This window comes from Centruroides vittatus, unplaced genomic scaffold (genome assembly GCF_030686945.1).
Source record: "Centruroides vittatus isolate TY-2023 unplaced genomic scaffold, ASM3068694v2 contig_457, whole genome shotgun sequence".
Taxonomy (NCBI): domain Eukaryota; kingdom Metazoa; phylum Arthropoda; class Arachnida; order Scorpiones; family Buthidae; genus Centruroides; species Centruroides vittatus.
Genome location: NW_027122253.1, coordinates 16,837 through 29,639, shown reverse-complemented (window position 1 = coordinate 29,639; position 12,803 = coordinate 16,837). Strand labels below are relative to the sequence as shown.

The 12,803-nt window shown below is 37.2% G+C and overlaps 1 protein-coding gene across 1 annotated transcript; it reads right to left on the bottom strand.

The window, feature by feature from the left end:
- Positions 1–4,729: 4,729 nt before the first annotated feature.
- LOC136977366 (complement C3-like) lies at positions 4,730–11,235 on the bottom strand. Its single transcript, XM_067272826.1, has 5 exons — positions 11,153–11,235; positions 6,030–6,117; positions 5,482–5,556; positions 5,251–5,356; positions 4,730–4,773 (listed from the first exon to the last, which is right to left on the bottom strand). The coding sequence occupies exons 2-5, from the start codon at positions 6,090–6,092 to the stop codon at positions 4,730–4,732; spliced, it is 288 nt and encodes a 95-aa protein (XP_067128927.1). The 5' UTR covers positions 6,093–6,117; positions 11,153–11,235.
- Between the last annotated feature and the right edge of the window lie 1,568 nt (positions 11,236–12,803).

The window sequence follows — 12,803 nt, the reverse complement described above, 5'->3', positions numbered from 1 at the left end:
GTTTTCTGAAAGGATCCCTAGATCCCGGTTGCTGATTTAACCCGAGAAATATCCTGGAATATTCATTTAATTCCGGGAATCACGCTAATTTCTTAAAAATTCATTTTTTCTTATTTTGTTTTAAGGTTGAGGAAATCTTGCATATAGTAAGCATAATTTACTCATAAACTGTCAGAACACATTTTGTATTTATTGATTGTACGCCTGCGTATTGGTCATTTAAATTTTTGCTCGTTATGGCATGTCACAGATTGTCAATAATCGATAACTAGCTTATTTCTGACAGGACTCTGAAAATTCTTTACTTGTCAGAACCTGTAAAATTTGGAATAATTGTGCTTTTGAAGTTGACATTTAGTTTCCCAAAAAACAGCTAATGAAAGCATGTTAACTACAAATAAACAAACGTCCTCGTCTTACCCCATGGCCCTATCTTGCACGAATTTCTCCTACATTTTTGGGATAATAACTTCATTGACAAGTATTTCTTGCACTGTTATAATCTTCGTATAACAGAAACGTTTTGTACAAATATAATGTTGTATTCAGTCCTATAAGTGATATAATGGAAACTTTCGTTTGCAATTACTTTAAAATGACTTCCACATGTAAGAAAATATCACCATTGAATATTTAATTAATAAATTTGTTTATACACAGCGGTTAATGGGGATACATCGATTTCTCTCAACAACTATCTTTAAGTACTTTTTCCAAACAAATCAGTTCAAAAGTTAAACAAAAGTAAATAACCAATATCTATAACAGATACTTGTTATATTGCTTTTCATAATTTTGATACGTTATTATTTTTTACTTATGAATAATCTAATTTAATGTTTTTGTATGATTAGAGGAAATTATCCGTCGAGTGTCAAATATTCTTAAAAAGTATTAAAGAAAATCCAAATAGCAGTGTAATATTAGGTAAAGGCAATGAACTGCAGAAGGTTCTTGATGGAACAGATGCGTTACTTGCAACTAAATTAAGGATTGAACCTTTAACAATGAAATTCCGTAAAGAGAATTTTTATGTTTCGCCTGATTCTCTTTTTACTAACTACCGCTTCCTGCAGATAAACTTGTTACAACTTAATTACCAGAGAGAAGTATTGAAAATGTAAGTAATTGCAACCGATATATAAATTCTTATGTAATTTCTCTAATTTATTTTACAATTTTCAGGGTAAATCTCTTAGCGCAAAGTGGATTATCATTGAAACTGCAGCAAGATCTTATAGAAGAAGATCGAAGACACTACGAATTTCATTTTCATGATAAAGACAACGGAGATGAAGGATTTCTGAAACTGGAAGATTTAAAAGGACCAATGATTTTATTGATATTAGGATATAGTCTTTCGTTTTTGGTATTTATTTGCGAAATTCTGATTAAAAAAATGAAGAAAAATTAAATTTGTCCGTTGTTGGCAATTTATTAAACAAACAATGTCTACTAAATTATATTTTTTCACATTACTTTGTTATTTTAATTACTTAGACTTAACTAATTTAGAAATCAAAAGTTTTACCATTATATGATAATTCCAGTTAATGAATTGTCGCAAATTCTTAAATGCCCAATGTAGAACGAAAGTAAAATACATTGATGTTTGTCGTGAATTTGTTTATTTCATTTCATTTAAATCTATGAGCAGTAGATGTTAAGATGCATAGCAGACAACACAGTCGAATATAGTGTATAGCCTGTTACCATTACCTGTATTCAACCACACTTGTATTTACAGAATACATTGCAGAGACAACATTTAGTCTTGTGTAATGTTTCTATATACGCTTTCTCCACAAGGACACGTATTGTATTTACTATAATATATACATATATATCGTATTTATTATACTGTACGAAATATTTACTATAAATAAATTATGAACTTCATTATTAAAAATTAGTAATGCGAAAAGTGTTTAATTACAAATGAAATTTTTATATGCGTGTGTGAAATATTGCATTTATAATGAAAAAATTCATTTTCTCGCACTTACATTGAACATATGAAAAATATATTTGTAGTGTTAATCACAACAGTTAACGTAATATATAAAAGAAATATTAAAAGTGTAAATTAAATTTCTGTAATTATTGCTGTGTAATTCTTAACAGGAGTTTAATGAACACAACATAAATAATGATATTTGTCTGGTATTGTTATTTGCAGTCTTCAAAAGTTTTTTATTTATTTAGTTCCTCCTATCAAACCTAACTATTCGCGTTTGTTTTCTAAATATATAATAGCTGTTTTATTACTTTATTTACTTTCAGAAATATATGTATTTCTGATATAAAGTAATTTATTTCAATGTAATATACATATATATATAAAAATTTAACAGTTAATTAATTGAAAATTAAAATTAAATCTTTAAAATATTTTAAATTCTCTAATTGATTATCAATACAAACACGAAGAGAACTTGTACTAAATAAGTTACATTTAGCAAATTGCAAGGCACGGTTTGCAATTTACCTGGCAGTAACTTGTACAACATGAATAGATCAAAATGGAAAACTAATTTAAGATTATAAAATTTAGGAAAACTGATTTAAAAAACAACTAATAATATTTAACAGTTTAACTGATAAAAAATTAATAATGATTAATGATTTGTTAACGATGATGTGACAACCGACGACACTGTTTTGGCTGTAATTTGGCTATTGGAGGGCAGCAGATCCGTGGCGACCGATATGATGTCATTCGGAATTTGGCCACGAGGCGCTTCTTCCTCCATATAAAATTCGTAAGCTATATTGTGTTTCAGAATAAACTTGTTCCTGTTGTTAGAGGTGTAGACAGATTATATGCCAACGTGTTACTTATACTACGATAAATGCCGAAAAGATTATGGGTCCAGGAGGAAAATTCTAATATCGATGAAACCGGATTGAACGATCAACCACTGTAAGCCGAAATTTGCTATCTTAGAAACTAAAACGTTATAACAAACAGAATGGCGGAAATGGAACATCAAGAGCTACCGAAGTTTACAGGTACAATTTCACAAGCTAAAAGTACTGTATAATTGCCATCCTAGAAAGCAAAAGTCAAAGAAATTTATTAAGAGACGATCCACGTATGGATACCGTCAAAGAGGAAAAATGGCAAAAGACCTTTAAATACCGTTAAATTCAGATATGTTTTCACAGAGATTTAAGAGTGATTCAATCGAGTCATTTTTCAGCTGAATTTGTCAGTTTAATGGAGGAAATGACAAATTAGATGCACGATTAGTATTTCTTACAACACAAATGATTTTAAAAGTTGTTATCTTACAAGCTGTACAGAATGGAATGCTCTTCTTTCTTCTCGAAGTTGTTACCTGTTATGACAGAAACCGATTATATTGTTGAAGAAAGTCTGTAAATTGCATGATTCTTCACTGACTATTTTGCAAAAATTTCAGTCTGCAAGACTGCACAATTGAAAATGCTGTTCTGGCAGTTATCAGTGGTTATTTAATTAGAGGGATTGAAGAGACGGTTGCATGCTATGAATACTTTGAAATCCTCAACTATCCAGCATATAATAGAGCTTTTTTTGGCTTAATATCAAACAAGGATAGAGGACACCTTCGGTATCAATGTCCGGCGTTGGTGGGAGTAATTAGAATCCTCACAGATTTTTGATGACTTACTGAGATACACAAATCCTTGCCAGGCTGGTAAAGATTTGTGTTCTACTTGTAAAGGTCATTTTGGCATGCTTGAAAAGCTGCCCAGTACTTTGGTATATGACTAACACTGAAGGTGCAAATTCAAATCACAATAATTAAATGCGCAATATAGTAGCGACAAAGTTTTTTAGCCCTTTTCTGACGAATTGGGCTAGACAGTTAAGTGAAACTGTGGAAAAAGTTTTCAGACTGCAGCATAAGCCCGTTTCAAGAAACGTATTAAAAATCTAATGTTTTCTACTTCATATTTGTAAATTTCTGATGAGGAAGAACATAAGTACATTTCTGTTCATTGCAGTTCTCACTTTCTCAAACCAAAAAAATTCGATAGTGTCAATGCCCTTTTAGTACAAATTACAATGCCAGCACAAACCCAATCGCTTACATTTTTCTGACATGTTTAGATTTGTGGAGATATGCAAAATACGTGGAGGATCAGATTTGTAATCAATTTAATATTTTAACGTGTATACATAACATCAAGGATAGTATAAAGGCAAGCTCTTATAATTTCAAAGTATTACAGAGGATACAAGTTACAAAAACATTTTGAACCAATGAAAAAACCTGTACTTCTCTAGTAATTCATATAATAAGCAACAAAGTAAATTAAATGTGAATTTCATTAATACAAACTTCTTGAAATTTCACTGGAAATTATAATGTGATATTATTCTATTATCTCAAACTTGCTATTACGTTCTGGATAAATCTGTTTATCCATCATCTCCATATCTTTGAACCAGATCCGCAAGAAGTTTAAACAAATTTATATTTGTCTTCACATAGTAAAAGAAAATAATGTTTCGGCTACTTTCAGTTTGTCCTTTTACAGAAATATTCGCATTTTACTATGTTTTAATTCGTTTTCTCGATAATTATTCTCTATTCTTGATGTTATTACTGGATTGTCATCATCAAGAACGCTATCTAAAAGTAATTAAAATAAAAATATTCCATTGCATTAACATATGTTTTAATCATGCATTACAACTTTTTCATTAGTTTGTTTTTACTTGTTGCAACTATAAGAACTATGCTTTAATGTTAAGACTGTAGAATACAGTGCAATGTTTATCTGCAAAAAATAACATATGAATTAACATATAATGCTTAAATTACTAAACATAAATTAAATTATAAATCTAGAAAACTTGAAAACATAACGTCTTTAAATTTTATGAACAAAATGAATTTGACATATGAAATAGGCAACGCAACACGATAAAAATCTGCAAAGAAGAAATGCCTCACAGAAGTCTTGTGGGAAACTAACTGACCCATATTTAAATAGTAGTCATGTGAAATAAACCGTATTAAACACGATTTACTTCACATGTCTTGGTGAGGATCTGGAAATTAAACTCTCTTGGCATGAATCTCTCATTATTGTAGAAATGTTACGTTTTCTCATCTTGGTATATGCTTTATATCTAATTCATCTGCTTCTACATTGTGTATTGTTTAAGGTATTTCTTACTGAACAATCCTACAAAATTTGCTTAAATTTTCTGAAAAAACAAAAGTTGGTTAATTCGAAAACGAAATCACTTACTATTATTATAATAATCATATACTTTTACGACACTAGACTGCACATTTCCAACAATATAATTTCTTTTTACACGGAAGTCAATACAAACGGGAGATTTGTGTGAAACCTGTAAAATTGCATATTTTCAATTTAATATTTTTGCATGGAATTTAAAAAAGTTTAACTACATCAACTCGTGCATTATTTAAAAAATACTAAAACTAATATATTTCTTTATACATCCATACATACATGCTCTAAATAGAATATTATGTTTCTGTCTTCTATTTCGTATCTATCAACCGGATTTTTATAATCATTTACCATCTGAAAAAATGTAAATGTACTCTACATTATTACTTTCAAGAATTCACTATCAAATTATAACTCAGTTTATAGAACGATATGCTACGGAAGTTATGATCAATATATTTGTATTAATTCAATAATGTAATTTCTATTACTACACATACAGTTTTTGTAGTATCAGATTGACAATACTTTATACATTGTACAATCATTACATACTTCAGTAAACACCTAAGTAAGCCAAATGAGCAGCCAGATTACTTTTATCTTGCTATTAAGGCTAATGTGCCTTCAAAATCACACACAAACCGCATCAATCAGCAGTTAGCTTCCATATTTCCTTTGTTTTGTGTTTCTAATGATTAATGAATACACCTATGGCTGTCATAAATTAAGATAACAATTACGAAATTACGTGTAATTACGATACAAAGATGGCCAGTAAATAATACAGGGTTTCAGTGGGCTTAAAGCGTGTCTACTTTACTCACTCTATCTAAATCTTCTTTAACTGGAATAAATCCGCTGAATATGCCAGCATCAATAATAGTCATGGCTGAATCTTTACTAGAAAGATATCTGCAAAAAATAAAGTTTCAAGTGAAGTTATATTTATTGAAAAATTGAAAATATTTAAAATTAATAACATTAGTTAGTCACAAATTTGTTAACTGCAAGAAATGTTATTGCAGGGAATAAAACTATTTATGAATGGTCCTGGACAGTTACTAAATAATGTCAAGATCAGACTGTAACTGATAAATGTTTCTATTGATATATTATGCTGTAAGTTTAGTGCATTGGTTCCCAAAGTAAGTGGTAAGTAAATTTAGTGGGAAAAAATAAGCAAGTGGACAGCCGGGCCGCTGCAGTCAAGGTACTGAATAATCACCAGAGCCGAGAGTTCGGGTAACTGACGGTCTTTCCTTTTCCTTTGTTAAAACGGGTAAGAAGATACATCACGTTTAATAGTTTCCAGATGTGGAGAACGTTGTACGGTGAAGGGACAAAGTGTGAAATATCATACAAAGAAAATGAGTTAGTGCTAGGGTACGGATGAAATGCATTGGGTGTAAATTTATGAAACCTAGAGGACGTTAGTTCCAAAAAGTTTGGGAATAACTGATTTAAATAGATAAACTAATTTCTGCATTTATGTATTTTTTGTTAACTTTACTGTTTCTGGTATGAGTTCCGTCTTACACAGCATTATATTTCTTTTACTGATGGATTTTAGAAGATTTTTGTCTGTGGACTTATTTTCCCCATACTTTAAACAGTATACTTGCCAACAGTTGATGACATTACGATTACAATATAACGGTCCAGAAAGCACTAGATTGAGAAGTGCTAAGAATGGCCGACCTGTATATTCGAATTATAGCATACTAAGTCAAAAAAGCATGCTCAATTTGCATAGAAATTAATGTGTAATTACAAGCTATCTGGAGTAGAGAACAGGTGTAATAGATTATTAACATGTGTAAGATATGAAATCGCCAAGGCGCGCAATTCCCACCTGTTTGTTATAACGAACTTTCATAACGGAAAAGTCGTTAGGATCGGCGGTAGAAACGACCGTTAGGAACTTCCGTGGGAAGAACCGTTAAGTTTCAAATCGTCGACCATCGGACGATTGGCCGGCAGGAAGTGACCGTTGGCGGCCGTTGCGGGAACATTCAAATTTGATTGGAGCAAAGTTCGAACGCCATCGACTATTTAAGCTCGTATCGTAGGTTCGTATCGGGATCGGCTGAGTTCGGATCGGAGATGATCGGATCGGATCGGATTAAGGAGGATCGTCGTCATCGACGTGCTAACTAACTCTCTCGTTGGAAGTTACGCGGTTGAGTACGAACTTGTTCCTGACTCGGAGGTTTTGTTAATTACAAGTCTGTTTGTTCGTAAGGAGTTCTTTCGACAAATTTGTACGGGAATAGTCGGTTGTTGTTGGAATTAGTGTTGTGCATATTTAATTGTAACTCTAAAGTGGATTATTTTGTACATTACTGTAAATATAAAATTTGTGTTTTCGTCGAACCGACTGAGTGGTTTATTTTAGAACATTACTGGCGCAGTCTCGACAGGATATTTTGGATTACGTTGGATTACGTTGGATTATCCGGGATCAAACTCCAAAGAATCGGAAGAACTGAGCTACGACAGAGAAGCAGACGGACAGACAGAACATCACCAGCAATTAGACCCAGGTAAATTATTTGTTTCTCGCTAGCACACAGAGATGCCTAGACGCGCGAAATCGCGGCAGCTAGAGGCTAGGGATTGGGAGGATGACGAGCCGGGAACGTCGCGTAGGACAAGCAGGTCAGGAGACGACCTCGAAGCTCTGAAGTTGCGGATCGAGCTCGCGAAAATCGAAGCGGCGAGCAAAGCAGATGCAGAGGCGACAAGAAGGGCAGAAATACAGTTAGAACGGGATAGGTTAGCACACGGGTCCCGGAATAGTGAGAACGGTCTCGGCAAAGCGAGTTTTGACGATTACGCCCGTAGAGTAAGGGGGCTCTACTGAAGATGCCGGAGGAAGAAGAGGCAGTGCCTTCGTGGTTCCGCTTGGTAGAGGTAATCTTAGAAACCTACGAGGTTCCGGCAGAAGTACAGGGGCAGATAGTGTTGGGCGCATTGTCTGAGAAATGTAGAGCATCGCTGGCTAGATTAGCAGCGGAGAAAATTAAACATTACCCTTCACTGAAGGAATTCGTCCTTGAGGAGCTGAGGTTCTCCCCCGCGGAATACTTAAAGGGGTTTAGGTGGGCAGCGCGCTTCCCAGAAGAAACGTGGCCGCAGTTTGCGTCGCGCCTGAAGGATTTATATTGTTACTACGTAGACAGTAGGGAGGTGCGGACGGTAGAGGACCTAATAGAATTGACTGTGGCGGACCACCTAAAGACGCTATTGCCCCCCGAGGCGAGGAAATACGTCATACTGCAAGAAGGGAACGGGTGGAGCAAACCCGCGGTTCTAGCTAAGCATATAGAGAAATTTGCAGAAGCAACAGGCGGCGAACTAACGTTAGACAAGGAATCTGGACGGCAGCTAGAACAACAGGGGAAACCGTCAAGGGAATCGAAGCCTGTGACATGGAGGGCGGGCGAGCAACCCGCGAGGACCAGCTGTTACACTTGTGGTAAAACGGGACACTGGAGGAGAGACTGCCCCAAACGGAAGACGTCCGGCGAGCCGGACCGGGCGAGGTTAGCGCCTGGAAACGAGTCATCCCGACCGAACGAACGGTTAGTGGCAAGAGTGACAACATACGACCAACCGGAAGCCGACGATTTGCTACGCAGAGTTAAGTTGGCCTGTAGCGTAAGTTGTCTGTCAGCTATAGTTGACTCGGGAGCCGAAATTTCAGTTTTAAGGAAGTCGAGGGTACCAGCGGTGACAGAAACGAGGGGGAAGACACAGTTAGTGGGAGCCTTCGGTCACCAGGTAGAGGCAGGCTTAGCGTCAGTGCCGCTTGGATTGTGGGAGGAAGGACGCGAAGAAACGCCAGGATCGGCATGGGTAACATGTGCGATCACCAATAGGGTAGGGAAAGCGACAGACGCTCTCCTAACGGAAAGGGACTTCTGAGCGCTGGTGGAAGCGAGAGAGAAAGCGGATTCCGAGGCAAGAGAAAGGGAATTAGCTGAAGAGCAGAGTATATTAAGTGCGGTAGCGGGGATGTTCGTGGAAGCAAGCGAGGGGGTTAAACGAGAGCCGCCCGACGACAAAAACCGGAAGGTGGGTGACCGGAAAGGAAATACCCAAGAGAAAGGGAAGGAAGATCCCACGGAATCATGGGAGTCAGGGCTTGTGTCGCGTAATGTAGCGGGCACGGTTAATCAGACCCCGGGCGTACCTGTAGCAGAAGAAGATCACCGAAAGGTGGCTGACCGGAACGAAGGTACGCAGGAAAGGGGGGAAAAACCGGAACGTCTTTCGGAAACAGCAGATAGCGAAATTAGCGACAGTGAGGAAAACGGGTCGGGTCCACGGGACACCCAAGTCCAAGATAGGTCGCTCCCCGGACCGTTAGAGGCCGCCGGGGGCGGGGAAGACGCGCCGGTCCCCAAAGACAGCATAGGTCAGGATAGGGGCATCAGCAAACCCGTTGAACAGGCGGTAAAACTCCCAGAAAGGAGGGAAAGGATGTTGGGGCTAGCCTACAAGGCCCCACAGGAAGAACAATTAGGCGTTCAGACAGTGATGAGTCGCATTCACCATGGTTCATACTGTCCAGAAACGGTGGCGGGTATCCGGAGATACGGGCAGAGTTGGCACGAGTACCTGAGCAGTGCGTCGGTTCGCATTACGACGGCTCGCATTACGACGTTTGCAGGAGCTGACGAACGGGATGTCGGTGGTACGATCTTGGTCAGAAAAGCGTACCAGGTCAACAAAATCGACGCGCTGGAACGGGGAGAATGCGAGGGTGGCCGCTGGAGAAGGGTAGAGAACGGCCGAAAGCAGTCGGGCCGAGGTGACCGAGTAGAAGCCTGCCAAATACAGACTAGTACAGCCAGAATAGGATTTAGCTCAGGCATAAGTGTCAGAAAAGTAGCGAAGGCTCTGCCTACGCGTCAGGTGTACGATCGCGGCCGGGAACACAAACAAATCGAGGATTTTCCCCTACGTTCCTCGCCTTCGGCGTGGGACGCCCGGACTAGTAGATTTAAGGGATATTTTTCATGGATCGGACTAGGGAAATCGCATCAAGATACGCATAAGATCGTAGTAAAAATGCGCGTGGACATAGATCTGATCATGTATCGGGTTCCGCAAGCATGTCTGTGCGTAGTGGCGAGTAAACATTCCCGGTTGTACCGGAAGTTAAGGGTCAGTCCGCTAACGGACATTTGTAAAATTGCTGAGTGTTGTTGGATCAAACAGGCTTGGGCTAAGCTCAGTTTGATCCTTGGCCGCAGAGGTGTAAGGTATGAAATCGCCAAGGCGCGCGATTCCCACCTGTTTGTTATAATGAACTTTCATAACGGAAAAGTCGTTAGGATCGGCGGTAGAAACGACCGTTAGGAACTTCCGTGGGAAGAACCGTTAAGTTTCAAATCGTCGACCATCGGACGATTGGCCGGCAGGAAGTGACCGTTGGCGGCCGTTGCGGGAACATTCAAATTTGATTGGAGCAAAGTTCGAACGCCATCGACTATTTAAGCTCGTATCGTAGGTTCGTATCGGGATCGGCTGAGTTCGGATCGGAGGTGATCGGATCGGATCGGATCAAGGAGGATCGTCGTCATCGACGTGCTAACTAACTCTCTCGTTGGAAGTTACGCGGTTGAGTACGAACTTGTTCCTGACTCGGAGGTTTTGTTAATTACAAGTCTTTGTTCGTAAGGAGTTCTTTCGACGAATTTGTACGGGAATAGTCGGTTGTTGTTGGAATTAGTGTTGTGCATATTTAATTGTAACTCTAAAGTGGATTATTTTGTACATTACTGTAAATATAAAATTTGTGTTTTCGTCAAACCGACTGAGTGGTTTATTTTTGAACATTACTACATGTATAGGTACACGCATTCATAAATCTTGTAATTATACATATTTTACAAGTATTCCATTATATAAATCAAATTATACAGTATTTCATACTTACTTGCTACATATTTCAACTTTAAGCGTAAGTTCACTGTGAAAATTACTGCTGAAGCATTCAGACCTGTGTACTTCTAGATGTTGTTTATAATCGAATCATTTATAATTAGGAAATACAAAATATATATATATATATATAATAAACATATTTTTAGACAAATATACACTACGAAGAATTATATAAATCATTACAGTAACTCTAATAATAGTTTTATTAATTTTTCTCAACCTATGTGTGGGCTACATAACAGTAGGTTGTAATACATAGTATAAGAAACAATAATAAATAAGAATCAATTTTATGTATTTCAAGTAGCCTATAATAATTTTCCGATAAGAAAAACTTTGTTCCTGTAATGCATAACTACAAAATATCAGTAGTGTCGCAGGAAGAATGGACAATCATATTTAGTTAAAAAGGATCATCGGACAATCATGCTTCGATGTTAGAAAGTCAGAATTCAGTAACCGTTCAACATTGTGAAAAGTTGTAATGCGTGGCGAAAGAAGATTCAATGGTCGGTCAAGAAGTAACGCAGAATGGCACAAAACATTGCCATTTGTAATGCTTGAAGCATGAAATTAGATATTTAGCACCCTTATTCTATTAGCTCCCAAGCGAACATTAACAGTCGTTTACTTTTTATGCAAGTGACGCGTAATTGATGGTGAAATAAACACTGTACTATGTCTCCAGTCAGTAACGGAGTTTCTCTATCAATATCTCGGGATAGCCAGCATTAACAAAGAGTTATCGTTCATCCTTCCAGAAGCTTAGGCATGTTCTCAGAATTATGAGACTATACTTGTAAGCCGTTTTCGTAAATGCATTACGAAAACGTGAAACCGTACACTGCACAGATGAAAGTGCTTAAAGTGACACAATCACCGTACAGCGAATACTTGGAACCATCAGATATTTGTATTTGGTCGTCTGAAGGCACATCTACATAAGGCTGTATTTCAGAGTGCCACAGAACGCATTGCGTGTGTGAGGAAGTGGTGTGATGACCAATCTCCTGAGTTGTACCAACATGAGTTCGTGTCATGGAATCAACGTTGAATGCATGTATTGAAACCACTAAATCCTACATTGAGTGACTGTTCTCTGAAGACAAATGTCCTATCCTTCTACGCACTAACTTTTATGATTAAGCCTTTGAAAACTGTTGAGTTATAGGCGATTGTGCGTTATATATTGGCTGACCATTGTATTTCCGCGTGTGCCAGGTAGCGACATTCCGCGGATGCCAGCGGTGTGAGGTGCATAACGCAAATGACACATTTAAATGACAAGTTCTTGAATTGCTGAATTGCAAAAGGTGGATCTATTCCCGGATAACCCAGATACAAGATCTCACACACTGTGGACTTTTTATGGGGATGCATTAAAGAAATTACCAACATCGATTGATCAAAAATGTAATTTCAGGTATCATTAAGCAGAAATAAAAGAAAATCAAATACCTTTTCCATGTCTGTCACTGCATAAATACAGCACAAATCGAAACATAATAAGGTAAAAACTAACTATAAAACCTTCCTAAAATGAGACGTATTGCATTGAAATAATGGGATAGTTCCCATTATTTCAATAGTTTTATAGTGTTTGCTTAATAAGTTTTCAAAATTACTGTATTTTCCCATGAACC